The following is a 26425-nucleotide window of genomic DNA, read 5'->3' as shown; positions in this document are numbered from 1 at the left end:
GTCATTTCTGTTACCTGCCATTCCCCTTTTTCGATGAAATGTTACTTAGTAGCAGGCTGACTAGTCGATAATTTGTAAAACTTTACCTCAGAATACCCCATCTTTCATGATTGGCTTAAACGCGAAAGTGGGCGTAACGAGCATGCGCATAACGAACTTAGAAAGCTGACTGGCCTGGTACGATAGATACAGCATTCAACATGAGTGTAATTTAAGGCTACTACAGACAAGTTCCGATTTTGTACCACGAAGAAAATTGAGATTTTGGAATTGTTACCGTTTCTACACTGAATGAATAAATAATCATTCACCGTTAAAGTGTATGCAAGGATTGCATAGCTGTATATGTTATATTTTCGAACGTTGTAACCTAAAGAATTTGAACGTTAGACTAAATAGGCTTATACTACAGTTTGGCAAGATGCCATTTCATTGACTGCACTGCTGTTGGAACTTCCGTACACACCTTCCATCACATGTCTTCAGCTGGTGAACTGATATAGTAAAGGTTATACATAACGGACCGTACATACATGTGGTGCAAATGCTTCTGATAAAAAGTCATTCAACTCTTTCCGGTGACATTATTAAATTTGCAATGATTTTTGTTCATAATGGAAGTGGATTGCACGTTGTAGGAAATTTACACGCTTGAAGTCTTCATTTTCACGGTTTTGCTACATTGTTAGGAATTGGGAAGCAGACGACAAATATAGTACCGTACCGTTGGTCGATCGCATCATGGATATGTTAAAAGGATTAACCTGTGCACCCTCGATGACAACACTTCCCAGGATTTCACTAAAATCACACTGTAGTAGATCATTTTCCCAATTACTGCTTCTATTACTTGCCTGTTACGGAATATTTGCAGAAAAGCCTTCAATGACAGCCAGGGGTAGGTATTCTGTACTGACCTCGCAAGGTTAAAGTTTATAAATAAATCTGTTTATAGCTACTGTCAAATATCGTTGATCGTATTATTTACTTAGTGAAATTACTATCATTGTAACGTCATACTTTATGGTAAGCCTAACGTCAACCCTATCCAGCCTCACTAGCCTAGTACTAACTAAGAAAGTACGAAGGCCTATAGGCTACAGTTCTAAAGCTATAGCCTATAGGCTAATTATTAATCCTCAATCTCAACCCTAACAAGTTAGTAGGCTAGTAGCATTTGTTAGTTCAGGACACTGCTCTATGGAGATGGAGGCAAGCATTTACAATTGTGAATGAGGATTCCATATTTGTCGTACGAGACAATTCAGAGACATTTCTTATTCACTCTTGATTGCTAACAATGTTCCTTATTTTAGATAGTGAAGAGGGAGGTTTTACTCTAAGTATAATAACTATTACAACCATTAAACAGCAGAGTATATCCACTTCTTTTTGCATTTTTCTGTATGTATACTCAAAGCCATAACATATGGATCACACTAACAAATGCAAATAAAAGAGTCTTTTAAATTTGTCATAGGTTGGGTAAGAGTACATAAATTAGCATGTAATACAGGATATCAACAAGGCATGTTGTAAGGGACAAGTTTTACCACACTCTTAAGAAATGTAGAAAAAAAACTAAATTGTAGCTTCTCCCTTTTCCCAATTTTTCTGTAGACATTTGAAGCCACAAAATATGGATCTCATTAACAAAATGCAAAATATGTATCATTGATGGGGTAAGAGTACATAAACCAGCATGTTGTAAGGGAATTAATAAACATGCTTTACAGGACATTTGTCTGTACTTTTGGCCTATCCATACTTTTTTCTATTTTTTGTAGATTGAAATAAAATTTAATAGAGCATGTTGATTGATGTATTTTTAATGCAAATTAAATTCTATATATAAATTGTCCCTGGTGTGGTGGAATGCAAAAATCAACATGCTTAGGGCCATCAGGACAATTTGTCTAATTTACATTGAAAAGAAAAACTCAAAACGTGATTATGGTTCATCTGTTTTCACTTGACTCTCTAAGCTAACTTGAAATGTAAGGCTGACACTCTGTCAGCCCTACAGTGTGCAGCAGTCATATACCACTCTTGGTACAGTAAAGCAAGCAAAGCAATAAAACATATTTTGTCAGGTCAAGTTTATCTAAAAACAAAGAACCCAAGCATGCAGTGTTGATTGCCTGTGTATTCCTTTTATATTAGTTTTACAGAAATTGTCACAACTACTTACTTAACAATAAAAGCACATCAGCTTATTGTACATAAATTACAATGGATGCAATGTTTTATTTAAAATTCAAGGTTAATTTTCTACAGTATGTACTGTTAACTTAAACTAGTAGCTAAGTAAAGTGAGAACTAATATACTAGGATATTATGTGAAGAATTGAATCACACTCACCATTGATCTGCTAGTTCTACAAGCTTGGAACATCTAAAAAAATTCCATCAGCAAACTTTATGAACAACATTACTGTACAAGCAACACACAAGTTTGAAGAGGTCATTGAACTTTCAGGAATCGTTTTTTTTTTTTATGAAATACTTACAAAATTTATAAAGAAATGGCAACAAAATGGACATTTTTAGCAAAAGTAGATGTTTCATCAGGAATTCAGGATATTTGAATTTTTCAAATAAAGAACGTTCAAAACATAAAAGTTTATACTATTTTACTTTGACAATCTACTACTTTTTGCAATTCTGTTTAAAAATTGAAATTTGGACATCTTTGTCTGCATCTACACAGAATCGCCTATGGACAGGTAAAGGCCAGTTGGGGTTCCCATGACCTAGGCCTTGTATACAGAATAGTACTTATCTCTAGTCTAACTTTGAGCCTTCGGCCTATATGCCCCAAGCGTTGGCATTTAGGTACCCAAATTTCTTAATGGTCTGATGGTGTTTTGATCTAATTTGAAGTACTCTGTTTTGCATCATTTCCTCACCAGAATGAGTGCAGGTGTCTTGCTTGAATATTTTCTGGACTTGGTCTAAATAGTTGTAGCGGTGTATCAAAGAAAACTGAATGCATTGTTGATAGTCAAATCATACATGCAAGATATATATAGCGTAGACTAGGCTTAACTTGGGCAGAACTAAACTTGCACCAGAACAAACTTTGTGGAACACATAGTGCACTGCAATAGGTCTAGCCCTCTTAACTAATTAATGTGTGTAGTTTATGTGACATATTAATGTAATATGTGGTGTCACAATAGCCAGGGGTTTGCACAAAAGCCCTACTCTGTACAATAAAACAAAACTGAAGGATTGATAAATGACCAAAATTTGTAATTAATTAACACCCCTGCAGGGACAATTGGATCTCCTTATCAAGATAAATTGTGTGTGTATATTACTACAGCCAACAGCAAAAAAGTTCGCCGATGTTCATTTTGCTGTTTCGAGCCTACCACCGTATGTTTGGAACATTAAATGGCCATGGTCCTGTATAGCATGCCATAGATAACATCATTGTATCATAATTGGTTTTTGTTAGTTTGAGGTTAAGCTTGTATTATGTTTACGGGTTAACCTCAACTTCCTGCAGTTAAGCAATTAATGTTTGAATTAGTCAGCAGGTGCTGGGAAAAAGGAAAATCCACATTCTATACATTAATTGTTCTGAACCTCAGATTCCTGTTTGATCGTAACCACTTCTCATCCTATTGGAACCCAAGGGTATTCTTGTAATCTGATGCGTTAAAAGCTTAAAAAAGCTATTCATATAGTACATGTTTGGTTCTTCCTTGCATTCTAAATATATATACTCATGTAGATTCCTTTTGTATATCATTTACAAGTCCTTGTCAACATACTATTTGACCATTATTTATCACTTTAGGAAATATGTCTGTAGGCCTTGACATAAATATGAAAATGGGTATAGCATCTATCCACCGCCATTTATAAGGAAAATAGTCTGTGGAGCATCGCTGGCACTTACCAGTGAAAAATGTCAGTGAAAATTTTCATTAAAGTGTCCAGATGATAACTTCCAGCTTAATTGTGACAATGTGCTATAATGCAGAATGAAAATTTAGACAGAGTATTTTCAAGTGCCCCAGCAGTTCTCTTGATGAAATTAAGGGGTTGGTTTGTATAATATCTCATTGGCCCCTAGACTACAGCTGGTACTCCTTTCTTTTTGAACACCTCATCAGTTAAAATCTGGTTGGGTTTAGAAGGGGCACAGACAGCACAAAAGTGCATTGCAGAATGTTGTGCCATCAGAAGAGTCATTCTTTCACAGCAGGCATGGATGGCACTTTCTGAGGAAAGTGAGAGGCACAGTCCGTGCCATCAAGTTTGTCACACAATTTTCAACCCTGTTATACAGGGTCGGTCGGGTCGTAACATTCTATGCAACATTTATCCCCTTTATAGTGCACAAAGCAAATCTGTATCTTTGTTTAGTAAACATGGTTTGATGTGTATAATCTCCTAGTTGGCATTCAACTAGTTATATTGGTCTCTTTGTTTCTGTTTTTTCAGTGAATCACCGGTCTCCTTGGAAGCATGAAATAATTTCACCAAACAGACTCAGTAACAGAGGCACTCCAATTCATAAGACGAGACACTTTCAGAAGCGTAGCTTGTCATATTTAGAAAGCAAGGATGGGGGAGGTAGTAGCTTCCATCAACCAGGAGAGACTGTGTTTTATTCAATCGATGCATTTGGAGAGCAATTTCATATAAGCCTTGAAATAGACCACACGTTTATATCGCCGAGTTTCCGTTTGGACGTAAACTCTCACGACAGACTAAATTCATCTGCCTTTGAATCTCTTCGGCATTGTTTCTTCTCCGGCTTAGTAAATGACCATCACAGATCCTATGCTGTTTTCAGTCTTTGTGGCGGTTTGGTAAGTACATCATGCGAAGACCCATGAAATATTATTTTTGCGAGAACTTGTTTTACATTTGTAAGGTTTTCGAAAAGACAGCCCACTGTGGACAGTAGTTAAAAGTTAGCGTACCCCTAGTGTTCAGTTAGTGGATTTGTGAAAGGAGGAGGGGAAGACAACTTGGGCCCAGCTCAGTGGCCACAGTGGTGGAAGTCTTGTGGTAGGTATGGCCTTATCTTGGGGAGTATTTAATAATTGATATTATGCAAAATTATGAAAAATTGTTGGAGAGTAGGTCATGACCATTATTGTCCCCTACCAAAGAATGAGAAGGTTATTGGACATTAAAGATTTACGGACATTGGGCCAAAATTGAGAACTCCTTATTCTGTCACTATCTAAGTCCCTTTTTCACTGACATTTCTAGCCACGCCACTCTTATCTTATTCAAGGACTGACACTGAATGGGACAAGTTTCTTCATACATGGATGATTAATTCAAGCCTTTAGTTGATACTATTACTTCATGTATTCTTTGACTATTGGACATCCAATGGATGATGTTGATGTTGATATGGGTCCTGCTGAGTGTTGATAAACAACTCTCTTCTTTTGTGTTTTGTTGCAGTATGGAATATTTCAGACCAGCAATGGTAGCCAGTATCTTATTGAACCTCTGAAGGGTCACAAGGATCAGCATATCAGTGAACAGCCGCTTCAAAAGGACCACATCATAAGTACTCATAATGATAACTACAAACCACCTCCACAGTCTAAGGAAGGTGGAGGAACTTGTGGAACAAAATCAGCAGGTAATTTTTTCTTTGATTTTTGTTGTTCTTTTATATAGATGTGATAATTATTAATTCCCAAGTGAATGTAACATTAACACAGATCTAGATAAATTCAGAAAATTTTAAAACAGGAAACATGGAACATTGCAGTTAGCTGCAGTGACTTAATGGTACAACAGCTGATGATGCAGGTAGAGTAAGATGACGTAAGTATAATGGCCATTCTAAAATTTTGATGAAACAAATCTGGATAAACTATATTATACTGTTATACCATGTCTCCAATACCCTAACAACGGAGCTGTGACTGCATGTACGCCAACATGCTCGTACAGTACAAATTTTTTATTTACCATATTTTATGTTTTTATTTGCTACGTACTTTCTGTTCAAATCAGTTGAAAAGTGCAGTATTTTAATACTGGCATTTGTTCTGTCTTGACCCTTGTTTTATTTGACATGTTTGTCCGACATTCACAGCGTATGCATAGCCTGTAACATTTACACAGCAAGCTATGTAACGCAGTTGTATACCGTACAGTAGTGTGCATTGCATGCAGTCCAGGCCTGCCTGTACATAAACTGTATGGTAACTAGTCTACAGCAAAATGATGGTCATTTTGATGGTCATTTTATATTAATTAAGGGACCGTTACATCATTTAATTGTTTTTTGCACATTATATACAGTACTGTAGGCCTATCACTCTATACTTCCGTTACACTCAAGCTAATGTGTCTTATAAGTATTGTGTGTTCCTGTGGAAGTACTTTAAAGTGCATGTTTTCAAGGAGGACCGCAGGGAGGCAAAGCTTTTCTGAGCGGATGCAATCATGTTTAAGATGTTGTGTCCTTCCAGTGAATGCAACTTTTAAAATCCTAGTAAACAACACTAATGTTTCTAGGATGTCTAATTACCTTTCTGTTGTTTGTAGGGAAGTGGTTCATTGAACTTTTAAATGTTATCGTATTATGATCGTTGGAATCCAGGATGGTCTGTTATGGATAGATCTTTTGTGGTCATCAAGTGTTAATATTCGTTTCCTGGATTAAAGGAAGCTTTGTAAAATAAAGAGCGCTGGAGAGAGAGAGAGTACAGTACATTTAAAGTCATCGGTTAAGTTTCATTTTATTTACTTTGACACAAAGCCTGTACCGTATCTTCCAATTTGCTGTAAATCAGTGTTTATTAAGGTTAACAAGATGACCGTAAGGTTGATGCTTTTGTTTCTTAATTTGACAGACCATTAACAGCAAAAAGAAACGTCCAATGCCGGTAATCTGACCTAGTTTCGAATGAGGTGTAACAGAAGTGTTAGACACCACCATCGATCCCAGAAAATACACACACAGCTTGTTACCATCAGTAATTAGACACTAGTGTACAGTCAGTACATACAGCTGCGGTCAATACCCACAGTGTATAGACAATACAGCGATGGACATCTTATGTCCAGCTAAAGATAATAAGGTATCACGTTTCATTGCTGTCTGCATTTTGTAGCGACACGAACAAAACGTCACTTGCAAGCAACAGAAAGTTAACTTTTTCAGATGGCCGCACACGGTTTGGGGCGAGTCTTCAATGCCTTTAAGAGTAACATGATGTGTAAGGCCATGACCATGGCAAGTTTGCATTTAATCCTCTGATAGACCAGTGGGTAATGTACAATTCATGTCATTTTTGTTTTTTATGCAGCTCTGTACCAATGCTAGTATATGAAATGTTAAATTTACATTATATATATATAGACAGGTATATTTTAGCCTGGTTGCTTGAGATTGAAGCTTCTCCTTCAGTGAGCTACAAACTTCAGCAAGTGTTTGCTTTGAAGTGGGAGATGAGGTTTTGAATGAGTCCCTGACAAAAGGGTTGTACCACTATTGTTATCTTCAAAGCCTCATGAAGGGGAACCCAAGTGAAAGATGGACAATGTAAAATCTCTTGGAGAGTGACCTGGGTTCCTTTCATATTCTAGGATTTTTTTGTCTCCGCATTGGTAATAATTCCCTCTCTGGCAGACAGCCTTTCATTTATGGGCATACAGCGGAAGTAAGATTATCAGGACCATAGACTAGGAAAGCCGGGGCAAATCACTGCAAGGAATGTAAGACTTTGCAATTTTGATTGTACATACATGATGAAAGTTCCAATTGCTCTCATCGTGCTGGCCTTAAAGAAAAGAAATTTGAAGCTTGCCTCCTTAAATGTACAGTATGATTGTGCTCCTATTGGATACTTGCTTAGACCCAAGTTTATGTGTATAAAATGAATTTTACTACTACTACCACTACTGCTGTACAAGTCCATCCCACTAAATTTAGAGAATTTTGGTGTTAATTTTGTTGGAATATTCAACCAGATGAAAATGCCTCTTTCATCAAAATTATTTCAACCCTTCTGATTGTCCAAAATGTTGAAAAAGGTACTGTATATCAAAACCTGGCTGGAAGGTGGACAAGTTCAAATCATCTCTAAATGTCATTAATTTTCACCTCTCAAAAGGGAAGGTTTTCTGATCATTTGCAGGAAAAAGCCAATCAAATTTTGTCTAATATGAAAATTATGAAAATAAAAAGAGCAGTGAGATAAATTGAAGGTACAGTACTCGGTGCTTATATTGTATCTACAAAGTATGGTGTACATTATATTACAACTGTATTATTGTACATAGAGTAGATCTTACCAGGTACAGTATTACGGGCAGGGTCACTGTACTACTGTACTGTATGTTCCAGGGTCTCACTTTCAGCTGATTTCCTTGAACTGGCCCACTGACCTAGACAGTTTTCAGCTGTTGAATATTGATGTCTGTATCATACAGGTATGTATGGTTTGTGTAGACTGCAGCTAGAGAGAGAGAGGTCATTATCTCTTTGTACCCTTAACAGCTCCCTGAGGTTGGGAGGTTTTACTCCATGAAATCATGTGAGTGCAGGGACTTCCAAGGAATCATTAATGCAATAATTCTTAAAAACAATCTTTTCTTGTTTCTATATTAATAATTGAGTTTCAATGATTGACGAGAATTACAGATGAACATTAAGTTAGTATGGTAATTCATTATCAACAGTAGAAACTGTACTCCCAGTGAAAAGGTCTCTCCCTAATTAGTTTTCTCATACCACTTTGCTTCAGAGAAGAGAAACGCAGGATCCCTCCTATATGGAGAGAGCTGTAAGTTTGGTGTTTTGAGAATCCATCTAAACAGAGCATATATTGAATCATGTGGAACACTGATGAGAAGGACACTGATTTGTTCTCTATTGTGAGATCCATTCCAGATATCATGAAAGAAATGCAGCTCTATCTGTGTCTAATACCATTGTGATAGCTAGCTACTGTATGTTGCTTTACCACTCCAACAATACACACTGTTAAAAGCCAGCTTTTTAAGCCCCTAAGTTGGAGTTACAGAGACTTACATAACATCTTAAGTATGTAACATCGCAAGAAAGGATTTGATTTATACAGCTTAAATGTTAAAAAAAAAAAATGTGCACATACATAAGTAAAATGAACAGACTTTTCAATGTTCTCTTTATGATACATACCTGTACATATCATTGGTATGGACAGAGGAGGAGGGCTGGGGGAGTTGTTCACTGATATTGGATAGAAAAAATTGGCTGCAAAGAGGAAAGAGCCGGGGGAGGGTGGGGGGGGGGAGAGTACAGGGGCAAAGCGGCAGTATTTTCAGATATGTATTCTTGGTCCCTTGTGGTGATTTCCAGGATGAATTACTTGTGAATTTCTTTTGAATGTTATGATCAATATCCTTCTTGTTTCTTTAAAGGAAATTATATTTAGGGGTGAATATCCTACTAACCCTACCCCTCCTCCTCCCCTGCCCCTGCTATCCCTCCTCCCCCTGCCCCTGTCCCAAGATCTTAAGCTTGTGTGAGTGAAGCAATATCTGTAAAAGGCAACTTTAAATCTTAACAGTACTGTATATTGTCAAACTGAAGTAGCAATGTTTATTTTTTGACGTCAAATGGTTGGTTCCAAGGCCTGCTTAGACTCAATTAAGTCGGTTATTAGGTCTAAATGCAGAGCAGTAGTTATTTAACCACTTTTCAGTTTTTGCACAGGCCTGTAGAGATTTGGTGATATTATCTATAGGCTTGCATATATGATGAAACACCCTATATAGCATCTACAATATATCTTCCATGAGAGTTCTATTTTTTTAGACATGTTCAGTAGTACTGAACTGCCATTTTGATGGCATTGACTTGACATAGTTGAAACTGTTCTTTCTCAAAACCAACATTTTTCAAGGATATTGCTTTTAACAATGAATAAAACAAGGCAAACCAGGTTGCCCTTGTCATTCACCTCGAGTATATTTACTATCTTTGCGTTGTTGGTAGCCATTAATAATATAGAGTGGTAGGTGGTGGGATTGGTCTGATTGTGTGAAGTGTACACATTGATTTGTTTGACTTGCATCTCTCGGTCTTCCAAAGATCCTGCACTTGATAAAGCCCCTGAAGTACTAAATGCAAGGTTACAAGATTGGTTAAATGAGTTGTTGTGTTTATTCTGAGTTTCTTTTTGTGTTGATAGCCCTGGGCAAGATGACCATTGACGTTGGTTTTACAACTGCAGACTTACATTCCATTCATTGTAATTTTAGAGATATCAAAATTCTTCTATAATTCTCCCAGTATCAGAAACTTGTAGAGTGCTTAATAGCTCTGTATTAAAGTAGTATGCCATGTTTGACCTTGCAATCCTAACAGAATCTTCATCAGAAGATTCTTATAAATGTTAAAGAAAATAAATATTAAAAGAAGAAAGAAATGGATGATTTAATTACCAATTCCGTTTCTGCAGAATATGGGGGTGCATGGTCATTAATATACATGTAAGAAAACCCATCCTGATTGGTCAAAGGAAACTGAAATATTCAATTTCATCCACTCCGCAAGCAGCACGTTGGGACAATAATTTTCTAATGCTTAATACCACTGTATACTGTCTTCCAAAATCATGCTTCAAAGCACCTGTGTGGATAGTACGAACAGTCCCTGACCTTTACAGTATCTGATAGAAACATGACATTCATATAATTTGTATATACTATAAGTATGATATGCTTTAAAGGGGAACATATGGAAAGTTACAAACACCTTGACCCGACAGAGTGCCAGCAACAAGTGTGCAAACAGTATACTGTGAGTTGAGAGAATAATTACTGTAGGTCAAACAGTGGATAGCTACCAATACCCGTGATTGGTCTTTCTGCATCTATATTTCTGATTGTTGGGTGCATTGTTATTGGCTGAGGGTTGCTAAAGGGGGAAGAGCCCTGGTGGGGATCCGGAGGGAGAGGGGGTACCTTCAGAAACTGCAGTATGTGCAGATGCTTAATGATCCTGTTGAACAATTTCCATGGCCAAAAATATCTGTCAGAAAGATAAATTACCTCCGTCATTTCTTTGGAACTATCTCCTCCTTTCATCTGTTTTTCCTATAAATAGCAAAAACTATTGTAATGGAAAGGGAAGGGGGGGGCAGGGAGGAAGGGGAGGAGCAAGTATCCCACAGATTCCCCCCAAAAAATATAGAAAGTTTATTCATGGTTCTTCCTAGCTTAAAACTTTGATTTATCAATAAAATGTACCAGCACTTCAAAACCAACCAAATCAACCATGTAACAGACCAACATAGACAGAAAGATGGGAGGTTGCTGTACAAATCACTTTGATGGACTCCCAGGAGCAGTTAAACAATAAACATTTGACTTTTATGAGGTTGGCTGGTCTGAAAGACTCCATTGATGTGGAGCTGTTGCGTTTCATGCAGACAATTTTTAATACAGTTGGTCAAAAAACTGCTGTTGCCATTGGTCACCAAGTTTAACAGACTACAAAGATGCATAATGGAGTAGTCTATATGTGCGACTTCAAAACTAAATAAATTTTGTTTTGAGGATCGAAAAGATAACTGTTAAGTCAAAAAAGATCTTGTCAAAGCGTGGTCTCAAAGGAAGTATGGTATGCATGAACTTAAAACATGTTTTATTCATACTGTCTATAATGTCCACAAAGGGAGCGGTGGTGATATGTTTAGAAAAAGAAAAGAAAACTTACAGAAGTGTATGGTAAACTTTAAGTTCCATCATGGCTTGCTTTGTCAGCAAATAAATAAATGGAGGTGAATTTAAGGAAAAAACAAAACAAAGTTTATGAACTGTTTATCTATCAAATCTAGTTCAAATTGTCCAAAATATTGCTTATTCCGTGGGAAAGTTCATATCTCAAAACATTTTAGCTATTGTAAAGACGGAACAATTTGGTGTCAAAATCCGTCCAGAAAAATAAAAAATGCAGATATGAGTTCCTATCATTGCTCACATTATGACTTATTTTGGAACCGTCCAATTAGGAATGAATATCTGATCTATTGCTTGGTACTCGATTTGGAATGTCTTGATTCCGGCACAACAATTTTGCCCGAGGGCTTGATTCTCACCCATGGCATAACCCCTGGACCCCATGCTGTAGGAGTATATGTCCTTCACACTAGTAGTAATTGATTATGTTCTTCTACTTGTATAGTGAAAGCGGCATCATTTGGACCAGTGAGCTGTCATGGACAGTAGCTCCCTGGGTAATATCCACCTCTATGTTATAATATAAATGTGTAAAGACCAATAATGATAAATTGTCTAATTATAATTCATTGTTCCTCTTCTACTTTGTCCAAGGTCATTTCTGTTGTTAACTCACTAAATCACGCCAGGAGAGGCAAATTTACAGTTTTAAGGGGAATAAGGTGGCATTGCAATTGAACACAAGCACACATAACTCGCGCACAAAGAAACGTCTCATGCCGGTAATCTGACCTAGTTTCGAATGAGGTGTAACAGAGGTGTTAGACACCACCATCAATCCCAGAAAATACGCACACAGCTTGCTACCGTCGGTAATTAGACACTATTGTACAGTCAATACATACAGCTACGGTCAATACCCACAACACAGGGTACATAGCAGCGTGGACATCTCAAGTCTAGATAAAAGATAACAAGGTATCACGTTTCATTACTGTCTGCATTTTGTAGCGACAAGAAGAAAACGTCATTTGCAAGCAACGGAAAGTTTACTTCTTCAGAGCTCGGCACGCGGTTGGGGCGAGTCTTCAATGCCTTTAACTTCCGTGAATTTCTTCCATGCTCAACTTGTGTCAGTGTATGTTCAGCATCACATATTCACACAATGATATCTCGCAAGAGGACACTAACCAAACCATCATCATCATATGTCTATGTGATAAAGATACAGTAAATGCGATGAACAAGTTACCAAGGCAACGAAGAAAAATCTTGTACTTCCATTTGGGAGACATCACAGGTTTTATTGTTTCGTCACACAATAAGGCTGAAGACTTGATCAAGTCTAAATATGACATATGCTCTTGGAGGGAGGGGGGGGGGGGTGAGGAGAAGTTTCTTTATTTATGACAATGTTTGTAATTCTATAATACAGATTGATATTTGCAAATGCTGAACGTAAAATGTTGAAGCTGTTCACATGTCCTAAGGATGGGATTGGTTTTAGTTTCAACATTGCTAACATTGTAATTTGAAAATATTAAAGTTAAACAAATAGAAAGTAAATGATATCAGGCTCTAAAAGAACAAACAACCAAACAAACAACAACAACAACAATCTTTAAGAGTTTGAAGTTTTACCAAACTTTTTCATGCAATAAAAAACTGTTTTAAGCTGTCAATTGGAAGATCCTAGAGTTTTTTTTTTTTTTTTGGGCCGTAAAATATTTTCATAATAATTGTGACATTTGTTATTTAAAGCCGGCTTAAACTAACAATCCACCATGGTACTTCACCTAATACTATGTGACCATCTCATAATCATCACCGGCAGATGACTGACTCTGCTCGCAATTCACCTTGACTTTTGGTGAGAATGTTATCCACATGTCTTGAATGCCGCCAGACAGTTCTAGTCGATATTATAATTCTGTCTCCCAGGTTTATTTATTGTCTGGAATGAATTTAGAACAAGCACCACTTGAACCACATTCCTAACAATTTGCTTTGTAACACCATGAAGAGTGTATACAGACTTTGAAGAGCTTGTATGTTGCTTTTTTTGTGTGTTTGTATCATGTTGTTTCAGATTGTCAGCCCGAACATTTAAAATTGGAATTATTGTACATACAGTTTCCGATTTTAACTTTTAGCATGCGTAAAAGATGCAGTTCAGATAATCTTTAATCATTAATTAACCTCATTTGGTATTAATTATATAGAAGTACCATTTTAATTCCTTTACTATGTGTTTAATGAGATACAGAAGTACAGGCTGTAAACATTCCATTACTCTGTGTTTAATTAATCGAGTGCTGAACATACCCCTGTGAGAGCCTAGCCCTTAGAATAAGTTCTATGCAGTCTAAATCACTCAATTGGTTAGACTTCTCATTAGGAACAGCTGAATAATCAGTGAAAATCTACATGGTTACAGCAGTGATCATGGATGTCCGTGCCATGGATCAACTTGGTGCTCGAGACCCATACATCTTGATTACTTCCAAATTTTCTGTCTGGGATCTGAGGTTTTGATATTAATATTCTGACAGTGAGCTCACTGGGGTGCCTTTTCAGAGGTCACAGGGGTAATGGTAGAAGTGCCAGATAGGAAGTGCACAAATTTAGCTTTCACAGTCTACATCTTGTGCACAGATATATTTCAAGAGGTCATAGGTATGTGTGAACAGCAAGAAGCCACACAGAAATTGCACCCCAAAGACTGTCATATACTTCCAAGAGGCAAATTGATGGTCCACATTCTTCAGGAAAAAAAAGAAGAAGAAAAGTGAAGAATTCTTTAGATTGGGATTATTGTCTCCTGTCAGTGCCCTGGTTGGAGTAATAAATCAAGGCATTATGAATTCAAGGTGTAGTATATATGATGTAACATTTATATTTGTTATATACAGCTAATGGGCAGTGGAATTGGGGGGGGAGGGGGTATACCATAGGGGTAGGGAGAGGAGGTGGAAGGTTAGAATGAAGGTAAGAAATAAGCCCACCATCAATTAGTCTTGAGACAGTTATTTTTCTGATGGGTGGTAAACCAACAGATGGTAGGGGTTGAGATGGGAAAAGGTTAGTACCATTAGCCTGAGTATGGCTCCCATATATTCATTCTGCACAAGTTAACATAAATTCTCTATGGAGAGTATCTAGATATCATCATGGATATAACGAATAGCAATTGCAGCTGCTTTGAAAATAGATTCATAATAGAAGATATATAAAAGAAGAAGAAATTATGCCTAGGTAGTACTGTACTTTAGTGGTTTTTCTGTCAAAGAAGTTAACAATGCTTTGAAGTAGCTTGCATCTGGGCTATTAATTAAAGTGCTTTTTGCTGAGGGAATCAACTTGCTTGCTGTGTTTTAGTTGTATCATACCAAAGATGGCTTGTCTTCCATTATATCTAAGTTAAAAGTCCTTCCAGTTGTAAGTCTTGTGCTGACATGCATTTTATAGACACTTTTAAATGATTGTTAGCAGTGAAGATTGTTCGTCTCAGAAGATGACCTCAGCAAAGTAGAAAAATAAAAATAAATTTTAAGTTGGTGCTATAATAACAAGAAAGAAAGAAAGAAAAGAAATAAAGAAACTCACAGAAGAGAACAAACATTTCTATTGTAGATTATTGTTGTAAGTAAGGTTACTTGAGAACAGAGAAACTTAATAAATCTTATGACCACTGAGTAAGGTGAAAGATACATCCCCTCTGTGTGGATAAGTGAGGTACTGTACACATATAACCAGTAGAAAACAAAATCAGAAATATGGCGGCCGGCCCGTAGCAAAGACTTGAAAGTTTGAGTGGAGGGGAAATGTCAGATGTATCCCCCAACTCCTCATAATTCTACTCCTATTATGCGGAAAATATTCATGGAAAAGTGATACCATGACCTTTATATATATGACTTGGTCTTACAAGATTCTTCTGGTAGTACAGTAGTCATATTTAATGGTGAAATTGTCAGCAGGAAGTGATGAGAGACCGGGCTCTCCATGTACGTCATCCCTTGGCAGAGCCAGCTCCACATGGGCCCACTTAAACAATCTCAGAGATTGCTGAAATTTACGTCATCTCCAATTGACATACCCATGGTAACCAACTTCTCTGAAGGGGAGAGCTGGGAAACAAATTTGAGTTGAGACGATGAATGGTGACAGCATCAGATGATGTCAGCTCTGATATGATCGGTAAAGTTTGTAGCAAATAGTCAAAAAATACTCTGAATTTAGGGATGCAGAAATTGGGCAAGTATTATAAACACTCTTTTGAGACTGCGAGTAAATTTGCGCAAAAGTATGAGCATCCAGTATATATGTATAACCATGGTAACTAACTCCTCTGAAGGAGAGAGCTGGAAAACAAATATTTGTTGAGACAATGATTGCTGACAGCGTCAGAAGATTCCTGGGCATTGATGTGATGGATAAAGTTGTAGCAAATACTCTGAATTAGTATGCAGAACTTGGAAAGTAGTTTATAAATCTGTGAGAAAGAAAATTATCCCAAAGGTGTATATATAATCCAGTGTTGTAGTTTGTGTCTTTTAATGTAATAAATATTTTCATAAGAATAAACTTTTTTTTGTGTGATGTGCTCATTTCTGTTGCACATTTAACCTTTTAAAGAACAGATAATTTGCAGGCATTAATAAATCCCTGCTCGGGAGGAGAAGATATGGACGAATAGGACTTAAATTCAAGTCGTTAAATCTTTCAGCAGCACTTTGTAAACTAACTTACAAGTAGAGCTCTAGGTGTAGATATATGATACCCCTGAGGAGTGCAATCAGTTTTGACTTTCTTTCCTTGCTTTTCAAATACTAGAGGAGGTCCTAACAGGTTTACACAATAAACTTTAAGCTGTGATCCATTCAAAAGAAACAGTTTGTTTTGTCCTCTCTGATCTGTGTGTGCACCCTCTCCGAGTCAAGGGGTGTGCTCATGTCGTTACATACTAGAGTCAATAGAGACTTCCCATTGTGATAAAAGGGATACCAACAATCTCCGCTTCCCTTCAGTGTTATGTTGTACTTTTTACAAATGTCATGTAATAGCTGTACAGTATATATACAACTAGTCTGACTGCTCGATACAGGTTCAGTTTATTGTGATCATAGTAAAATCTTAGAGATGCATTTTGAAGTTTACATTGTAAGTTTTTAGTACAATCTGATAATTAACTGATGGTGGGTTATTTAACTGGTCAAGAGAAAGGTGGGAGTCATGGGAAATTGTAACCTGAAAACATGATTAATTCCTTTATAAACTCCACTAAAATTGAAACAGAAACGATGAAAGTAGGCGCGAGTTAGTAAATGTGAAGATCTGCCAATGCAGTCTACAGTAGATGCTTGTATTGCACTATAGTTCTTAATTCTAAAATAATATACAGATGTTTCATCATCACTTGTACTGTATTATCTGTTAAATGCAAGACTTTATGTCCATTACCAAAGGCAAGACGATATCACTTAAACAAGTAGCAATCATAATGTAGCTAGGGACCCCATAAGTTTGAGATGTTGAGATGGAGGAAGTTAGGGATGAGGTGGGGGGGGGGGAAGAAACAGGAGGCAGACCAATTGTTCAGTGGTGTTTGCATTTGCCTGCTTTTGTGGGACCATAACCTGAATGCGAATCATGACCGAGAAATATTGGGGGCCATGGCACCACCCTTGCCCCGGTATGGACCCCGTAATGGACCCTGTAATGTTCCATCACAAAATCATGGCACACTGTAGTGTATATATGGAAGCCACTCAATGCATCTAGGCTTGGCAGTGATATTTGAGGGTTAATTGCCAATTACTAGGGCTATATTCAATGTGCACAACATTCTACTGGATCAAATTAACACATATCTTGCACGTTGTGACAGAATTCAGAGTGGCATTTTGAATCCTATTGTTCTAACAAAGAAGTCATTAGTATTCAGGCTCAAATATGCTAGCAAGTTTAAAAATGGTCAGTCACATTCAGACATCAAAGACCATTTTACTGCCACCCCTCAAAACTTTTTACCCTCACATATAGGAATTTCATAATCTAACTGATACTCTTCAATGTCTGGGAATCATTTGGACGGACAGAATTATCTCCATGAAAGTGCCATACTTTTTCAACACTTGGAAAAGTTGAGTTTCCTTAAAATGTAAGGTTTTTTAATTGTTTCCTTAAACCTTGCACTTAGCAATCAAACTTGCTAGTTCCGCATTTATACAAAATTGCTCGGAGGATAGAATGAGTTCATGCTGCTACAGTTTGGAAGGAAACGGGAGAGAATGCTCAGAGTTGTAAATGTTTTGATTCTCAGGATGATCCGATCTGACAGGGGTTGCCTTTTATAGAGCAAAGTTGTGTATGTAAGGTCATATATATATGTCGTAGACTGTTGAAATTCTTTGAAGGTTCATGACAGCCACATTCCTCCCCCAGCTCTGACAAAGAAAGGTACATTTAAATTAAATGTGATTTATCAAACAGTTATTTACTTCAGAAATGTCCATCAATCCTTAGGTAGGGGATGACAAATGTCTTTTCTAAATTTCACATCTCACCAGTGTCTGTAAATGTCAGTATTTGGAGGAGAAGAGTGATATTTGTTCGATATGTTTTGCAGACCTTTTGGCGAGCTATGACTTAGGATTTCTTGCAAAGATATGCTAGAATTAAAAACCAAACCTGGTCACCTATGGAATGATCCCAAAGGACTGGACCAGGTTTTCGATGTCATCCACATATTAAGAAACTTTGATTCCTCGTGGATAACTATGATGCTGCATGTATTCTATCCTACACTTCAACATCAGTCATCGTTCGTCTACCTTTTAACCTGATCATACCTCTTCCCTATCCAAGGAAGTTGTGATTCCTGAAGTTCCATCGTCATGATCATATGTTTTGTAGTCTTGATGTACAGTAAAGGGGGACTGAGGTCCAGAGTGGTTCAAGCTGTTTGGTTTTTCATGCCCAGGCTCTATATTGGGTAGCTTTTCTTAAAAATGATCAATGTACATGAAACAATTTGGTGGAAGTTTTCATCCAGAAATCGGGTCTTTCAAAGCTGCCCAATGAGTAGGTCAGTAAGATATAGGATATCGGTTGTTTAACGTGTATCTTGATCTGCATTTTTTTAGCAACTCCAAACGGTAGCTGCATGGCGTTAACTTTGCTTTATCCTCGATATAGGTGCATTTTTTGCAAGTGTTCATCTTCTTTGTGAAACCATCGAGTTGTTTAAAGTTACTCTTTGACGAGTGCCTTTCCTGTTACTGAATCGGAGGGTAACACCTGCCAAGCCCTTACCCAGTGGATTGTTGTATGTATATAAAGAATTGTTGTATTGATCAGGTTTACATACCCCCATCAAAATACTTCTATTATACCGTATTCATAGAAGGTGCCAATTTGGAGTCAACTATCCTCACTTTTATGAAAGATCAGGTGTTTTGAAGTACCACCGATGTGGAAGTAACGTAACAATGAAGTATATTAATAATAAGGATACTGGATAGACTAGGTCAAGACCAATCATCTCACACTATATGTATGTACATTAAGAAAAGGAATGCATATGGATATGATTTACTCTAGGTTAATTTATCATTGAAAAGTGAATTTGGAAATTATGGTTTGCTTCAGTTCCTATTGTTCTGATGGTACAGACTACCGAAGCAGGGTGTGGGAGGGGGAGGGAAGGGATGGTTGGTGGGAAGGAAGGTACTGTGGTGGAGTGGGATGGGGGGGTGGGTTGGAAAGAGTATGGAGGGGAGTTGTGGTGGTGTTTGTAGTAATTACATGGTAGATGAACATAAGAACGAAAAGTTGAAGTGTCATTTATGTCTCATTTATAAAGTAAAATGACAGATTTTGAATTCCTGAGCACGATTTCCTTCACATTTTATGCAGTATGGTCCTCCTTTAAAAACACCCAGTGTTTCTTTCGAGAATCTTGCAATGCTTTCTTCAAATACAGTAGAAGGAGATCACCCTTGGCTGGCATATTTTGAGAATATGTTTAACATTGCTGTTTATATCAACATAGCTCTCATAGTGTACATACCCAATATTAGCAACACATGCATGCGTGTGTACCGACTGTACAAATGTACAGATACATGCTACACGCTGCTACTCGTTCGTACATTGCACAAATTTCCTATTTGATTGTTTCCACACCTGTCTTTCGTTGAATTGTCTGTTATACAAAATTGATTGTGAGCATGGAGGGAATGTTAGAAACCAGCATGGCTGTTGATCTGGTGGTGAGGTAGCATGGCTGTAAGCAATGGTACAGCTTAGCTTCTACTAAGATCAACCCATTCCCTGCTCTTATCAATGCCACAGCCTTAGCTGGGATCTCATATGACTTACTGTCTGCAGGCCAGCTCTGTTGAGCCTTCCTGTAGGGCCAGCGTGACACACAGTGGTAGGGAATTCCAGGCAGTGGGTCATTAGGTCACTGTTGGCCTGGTATCACTAGCCTAGCAGCACAGCTGTAATTTTCACACTGAGCTCCCCTGCTGAAATAATTGGCAAGTTGAACATGTGTTATGAACCCTCTATATGTGCTATAGCTTTGTGTTCAACCTTGCATGCATGTATATATGCATGCATACCCAGTAGTTTAATCAGGGAATTGATAGCATCTATTTGCCTGGTTTTAAATCGACTGGTATAAATATGTTTTGATGCATGCAAGAGCTGTCAGTTCAGTGTAACATGTTTGTCAGTACATATCAGGGCAGTGTTACGTTTTGGAAATTAATATCCAGGTATAAAATATGAGAATATCTCAATCACCGTTCACACTTAATAGACATTTTAAGTCAAAGAAAAGCTGCCATTTCTGAGTCAGGTGTTGAAAAATGGGGCTTAATTGAGTCATTAACCGGAGATATGGGTGTGTATTGCAGGTGTTTTCCTTGATGGATGCATCTTGTATCGTAGTAAAGCTTTGGTACACTATGCAATGATACTAGTTTGTTTTGAATTAATGGATTGACACGTTGTAGTAGCTGTAAATTTACAAAGCTTAGCTTTACATCAACCAATAGTAAAAGAAAATATTCATAATATAAAAGATGGAAGATTACTGTTCACTAGTGACAATATTGCATTTTTGAAATATGGATGGCAACTTGGCTACAATGTTTCTTGTCTGACTACAGTTTTTGGCTGTAAAAATAAATTTCACGCTAATTTCTTTAGCTGCAATGCATTTCGTTTAGTCAATTGAGCTGAGGAATTATACCATAATGGGATTTAAGTATCAAATGGTACCTCAAAATGATGAAAATCGACCTTGAAATACTGCTAAATGGTTAGGCATTAGCAGGATTTTGGTTTTGATATGTTATAATTTAAGCCTGAAAGAAAAGAAACACTACAAGGCTGGTATTGGTTGCTACTGAGCTGCTCCAGTGACCAGTTTTCACGATAATTCTGCTTTCAAAATATGGTAACTGATCTCACTGCTGGCTAATGGTGACCTGCATGCACAGTATTAGACTGAGTAATGAAGCCACTATAAATGAGCATTGATGTTTAAAGAGACATCTCTCAAAGCAGAGGTTGTACAATGATACCACTTGGACTGACAGATATTGTCTGTTAGCAGTCTACTACAATGTGTGAAAGTTAAATTTTATACCTAAATTCATCCTTTTAAGATTCTTAGATCACTTGTTGCAAGGATCATGGTGAGAATATTTGAAAGTCAAAATCCTGGTTGGGGAGGAGTAGCAGTGCATCAGTGGATTAAGTAATCTGTTTCTTGGACAGACCATTTTGGTAATTTCTAAAATGTTTATGTCTATTTCAGTGGTCAGTGGTGTTTAGTCTAGGGACTTGGTCATATTTATGATGTCATACCTGATTTATTTCCAATTTCTTGGAAATTTTTCATGACTCTGTCCCTTTGTTTATTTCCATGGATGCATCGGTTGACCATCACAGCCAGTAGTGGTTCCGCTTTGGTGACAAAGAAAAACAACGTTTTAGTCATAATCCTCAAAAAAGTAACGGAACGTTACAAAACATTTATTGTCCTGTCATAGCTTATTTAACCAATACCACAATCTGGCCAGGGTTGCACTCTTGTGTTTTAAAAGAAAACTGTTCAGCTGTGTCTGTATTTGTCAGAGTGAGTAACATGGTTAGATCATCAAAGTTAATAGCTGTGGTGGACATAGGGTATTGGTTACACCACAGAACAACAATTGATTGAAAAGTAAAACAAACTGGTGACACCACCATGTTTGAACATTGCCCTTCAGCTGAGCTCATAGAAGTACTATTACTACAAAGGAGGGAGATTTAACCCTTTCATCGGCGACCGACCGGCCGGTCATTCGATGGAAACAGAATGTTTTGACCTGAGAAACCAGAATCAAAGGAAAACTATGCTTCGCTGCATTCTGATTCATGAAGGAGAAACCTGATGACTTGTGCTTACTAGTGGAAAAAGTAATCCACTAATCTGGAAACTAATTTGTGTACTTATGATAACATTTGTTCACAAGACCACACAGTAAAAAGCAACAAGTTGTGCTAATTAAACAGAGATTGCCTGCAGTGTGGTCTACTGAAACAATCTTGAGTTACTGTTTGTAGCGTGAAATGCTTACTGAGTTTGTTCGAATGATCGGAGTTTGTGGAGATGAAACGGAAGAGTTGAATGATGGACTCTGGCCCTGTTTTTGCTCTGTGAATGTGGATAATCTATCAATTTATAGTATAGCCATTTTGGATATACTGTATTTACTTCGCTCCTCGCTTACCTGTCTCCTCACAACCTTAGCACCCATTCTACCATGCCTATAATATCCTGGTCACCTTTTAACACTGTGCACCATTTTCGCTCATGGTCCCCTTTTCTCTCTCTGTTCCTCGCCTTTTTTCTTCTCTTTTACTCATTTTTTTGGGTAGGGGGGCCTGACCACCCCCCATCGCACCCTGGTTACGCGATTGGAGAAAGTCACTATACTCTTAGCTGATATCACTGTGTGCTTACACTATTTACACTGCATAAATGTATCATTCACACTTTGACTACAAAAACCTATATAAAGTTCTTTGAATGATTCACTTTTTTGGAAAATTTGTCATTTGACAAATCAAATTTAGAATTTGGATAAACTTAAAAAGACAAAAAATGATATAGCGATTGGATTGTGACATTTTCAACATTTTGTTTGGCCCACCAATTTCTTCTGGGGGGGAGGCAAGTGGGGGGAAGACATGTGACTGGGAGATCCCGCACCCTGCCCCCATCTGGTTATGTCACTGCCTTATCTGCCCTTACAAAAACCAAACAAGAAACAATCTCTGTTTTACAAATGAGCTTCCCCTTTTATGTTTAATCCTGTTTACATATATATTCAATAGGGTGCTGGCCAGGAAATACTTAACAGGTTTAACAGGTAGTATTAATTCCTGCAGTACCTCCTTAGGTTAACAACCCAGAGCTGGTACGGTCAGTATTGGTTCGAAGATCCGTCTGTTTTTGTGTCCCATAGCATAGAGGGTAAATACTAGTCAGGTGATCACATATGTAAGTGTCCACATGCTGCACACTCACAAACACATTTTTTAAAGCAAACAATAGGAAAACAAAAATTAACAAATTTAATGGATTAATTTCAAAACGTCTAGACCGCCAGCACCGTTGAGATAAGGATATTATAACTTCTGCTAGTTAGTGTTAGTCTGTGGGTACTGAGTAGTTTATATGATACTATGTGTATATTGTGTTTCTGTATCACCAGATTACGGAAATTGCACTAATAGTTACCAATAATATTCGTTTGTAATAGTTTGGAAGACAAAATTGGCACAAAATGTTTCGTTGAGCATTCAATTTCAATCGGTTAACAGTAAATTTGTATTAAAAATTGTTGTTTCACCATATCCTTTAGCTCAAATATTGTGCTCTTTGTGTTCAGGAAACTGCTTATTAAAGATAGCTGTTTTGATATCTTGACTTTGGTTATTGGCAACAATTTTGATATTCCAATTGTAGTAATTATGTGATAACACCTCATGGTTGGTTGGTGAATCCTGAAGTGGAATGACCTAAAAGCTGGGTCATGAATAAAAAACTGCTGAAAAGTTTTCTTGTACGAATGGAAGTACTGTAAGTTAATTGTAACAATAACAGCTAAATTGTATTTTGCTGTGTGGTATTCTACTTTTTCATATCTTGTCATATATATATATAGAATATAGAATCTAGATGTAGTGATATATTTCTCTTGTTTGCTAGAGCTTCTAATTGGTACAAGGAATACTGGACAAGCAGTGTAAAAATGTGCAGAGATCATTCAGTGACACATACAGTAGAGTACTGTATGACTTGCTGTCAGAGTTAAAACATTCATGAGAAAAGTTTGAAGTGGGTCACTTACCTGCTACATTATGCTTAAAGAAGCTATCGGTTTGTTAAGATATTCCTCCTTTGGGTATTTTTATTTTTCAACCAATTCCTAGGTATGACCATCACATACTGCTTAAATGAATAAATAATTAACTGAAAAGGTTGATAAATTATGTTTAAAGAAGCCATCAGTTTGTTAAGATATTCCTCCTTTTTATTTTTCAGCCAATTCCTAGGTATGACCATCACATACATACTGCTTGAATGAATACTTACCTGGATAAGTTGCTAAATTATGCTTAAAGAAGCCATCAGTTTGTTAAGATATTCCTCCTTTAGCTGTTTTTATTTTTCAACCAATTCCTAGGTATGATCATCACTTACTACTTGAATTAATAAATAATTAACTGAAAAGGTTGATCAATTATGTTTAAAGAAGCCATCAGTTTGTTCAAATATTCCTCCATTTAGAAGTTTATATTTTTCAACCAAATCCTAGGTATGACCATCACACACTGCTTGAATGAATAGTTAACTGCATAAAGGGCTCCAGTAAGATGTCAGTTTAAAGTACCACATTATATATATACTTGTAATTATGTAATGTTATTATATATATAATTATGTATTAGTAAACTATATAGAACTTTACAAATCTATTGAGTCACAAAGTACTGAATAAGAAAGAGATCTTTATATAATCATGTCGCCATTTTTCAACATCGTTGCAGAATTGCAGGTTCATCCGAGTGAAAAGTTCAGTTGTTTCCGAAACACATTCCTCTATTTTGGGTCACTGGTGAAGCTCTTCCTTCCGGTAATCCTCACCGAAAATAAAGTTTGTCAAGGGTCACAGACAAAGATAGAGCTCATATCAGCTGTAACAATGTTGTTATAGCTATTTCAGGAAGTAATTCCTGCTCGGCAATCAAGTAGTTATGTATCCCTTATCTCTGCGCTGCCAACTTATTTCCTGATTTTGATTTTGAGACTTGCCCGGTGGGGTTATATATGTGATTATAAAGTCTGCAATTTAGGGCCATTTTATGAAATAGGATGTGTGGATCATGGTTTTTTACTACAGAAAACCTTGATTTTCATGAATCTTTAAGGATCAAGGGATTATATTTCTTAGTGAAAGAGCAGAAATTTACAGGAAAAAGGGAAAAAAGGAGATTGAACAGGTTTATGTCGTTTCCATGATAGTGAAAAGAGTTACGACAAAATATATGGAAGAGTGTCTGAAGACCTGGCGTGAGGTATGATGCGACCAAATTGTTTTCTAGTCGCTTAAGTGTACGAATGCAAATGAGGAGGGTCTGAGTTGATGGAAATAGGTCACCAACAGCAACCCCCAAACTTGTGTGTGATCCAATGACATACGACCAAATGATAGCTTCGATTGTATTTTCGCTAGTTTTTCAATGGAAACTAGATTTTCATACTTATTTTGCAGACTTATTCATGGAGATGAGCTTTTGCAATGTTAGATCTATTATAGAGTTATAATGCTATTATTACTCTAGATGCCACAAAGGTCATTAGTCTTGCCTCAAAATATGCTGAAAAGTCAGATAATGGTCGCGCATGTTCTAAATTTAAGAAGCATGTGGCACTGTCACACCCTCAAAGCAGTGTCCTCAGATCTGAGGTTATTTATACTCCAATATCACATCAATGACCACTGTGGAATAATGATCTTATCGGGACTTATTCTTGCTAACGACCACTGTCTAAGAATGATCTTATGGAGAAGTAATTCATATCAATGACCACTGTCGAAGAATGATCTTATGGAGAATTAATTCTTGCCAACAACCACTGTCGAAGAATGATCTTATGGAGAATTAATTCTTGCCAATGACAACTGTCGAAGAATGATCATATGGAGACTTAATTCTTACCAACAACCACTGTCGAAGTAAAATCTTATGGAGAATTAATTCTTACCAACGACCACTGTCGAAGAATGATCATATGGAGAATTAATTCTTACCAACTACCACTGTCGAAGTATGATCATAATGGAGAATTAATTCTAATCACGAAACCTTTTTGCTACTTTGGTTTTGATTGTTTTATGAAACTAAGGATTGTACCGACAATGACCTTCAAAGATCTCTTACAAAGAAAAAATGAGTTTGCTAGGTTTTCCTGTTTGTCATCGTAAGACATTCCACATGTTGCCCGTTCTTATCTTTCTCCTCCGAACACAATAGTAATTCAACTCCATATTGTCATGAACAGCAGCGTGCCTTTTAAATATATATACATGTACAAAGAGCTTCCGATGTTTATGAGTGCAAAAAGATTGACTACAATGTAGTATGTTAGCCGTATGTTACCCCTCCGTTAACAATATCCCTTTGA

The 26425-nt window shown here is 37.1% G+C and overlaps 1 protein-coding gene across 4 annotated transcripts in view; it reads left to right on the top strand.

Annotated features, from left to right (window-relative positions):
• The first annotated feature begins 205 nt into the window (after positions 1 to 205).
• LOC139961163 (A disintegrin and metalloproteinase with thrombospondin motifs 9-like) overlaps positions 206 to 26425 on the top strand; it is a 145972-nt gene continuing 119752 nt past the window's right edge. For all 4 annotated transcript variants that reach the window (XM_071960118.1, XM_071960119.1, XM_071960120.1 and 1 more), the window contains exons 1-3: positions 206 to 898; positions 4459 to 4829; positions 5440 to 5623. In XM_071960118.1, coding sequence (XP_071816219.1) covers positions 742 to 898; positions 4459 to 4829; positions 5440 to 5623 — 712 coding nt within the window. In that variant the 5' untranslated portion in view covers positions 206 to 741. The remainder of the gene's footprint in view (positions 899 to 4458; positions 4830 to 5439; positions 5624 to 26425) is intronic.

The sequence above is a fragment of the Apostichopus japonicus genome, chromosome 20 (assembly GCF_037975245.1).
Source record: "Apostichopus japonicus isolate 1M-3 chromosome 20, ASM3797524v1, whole genome shotgun sequence".
Classification (NCBI taxonomy): domain Eukaryota; kingdom Metazoa; phylum Echinodermata; class Holothuroidea; order Aspidochirotida; family Stichopodidae; genus Apostichopus; species Apostichopus japonicus.
Note: the sequence above shows the minus strand (reverse complement) of the source record. Positions and strands in the feature narration are given on the sequence as shown.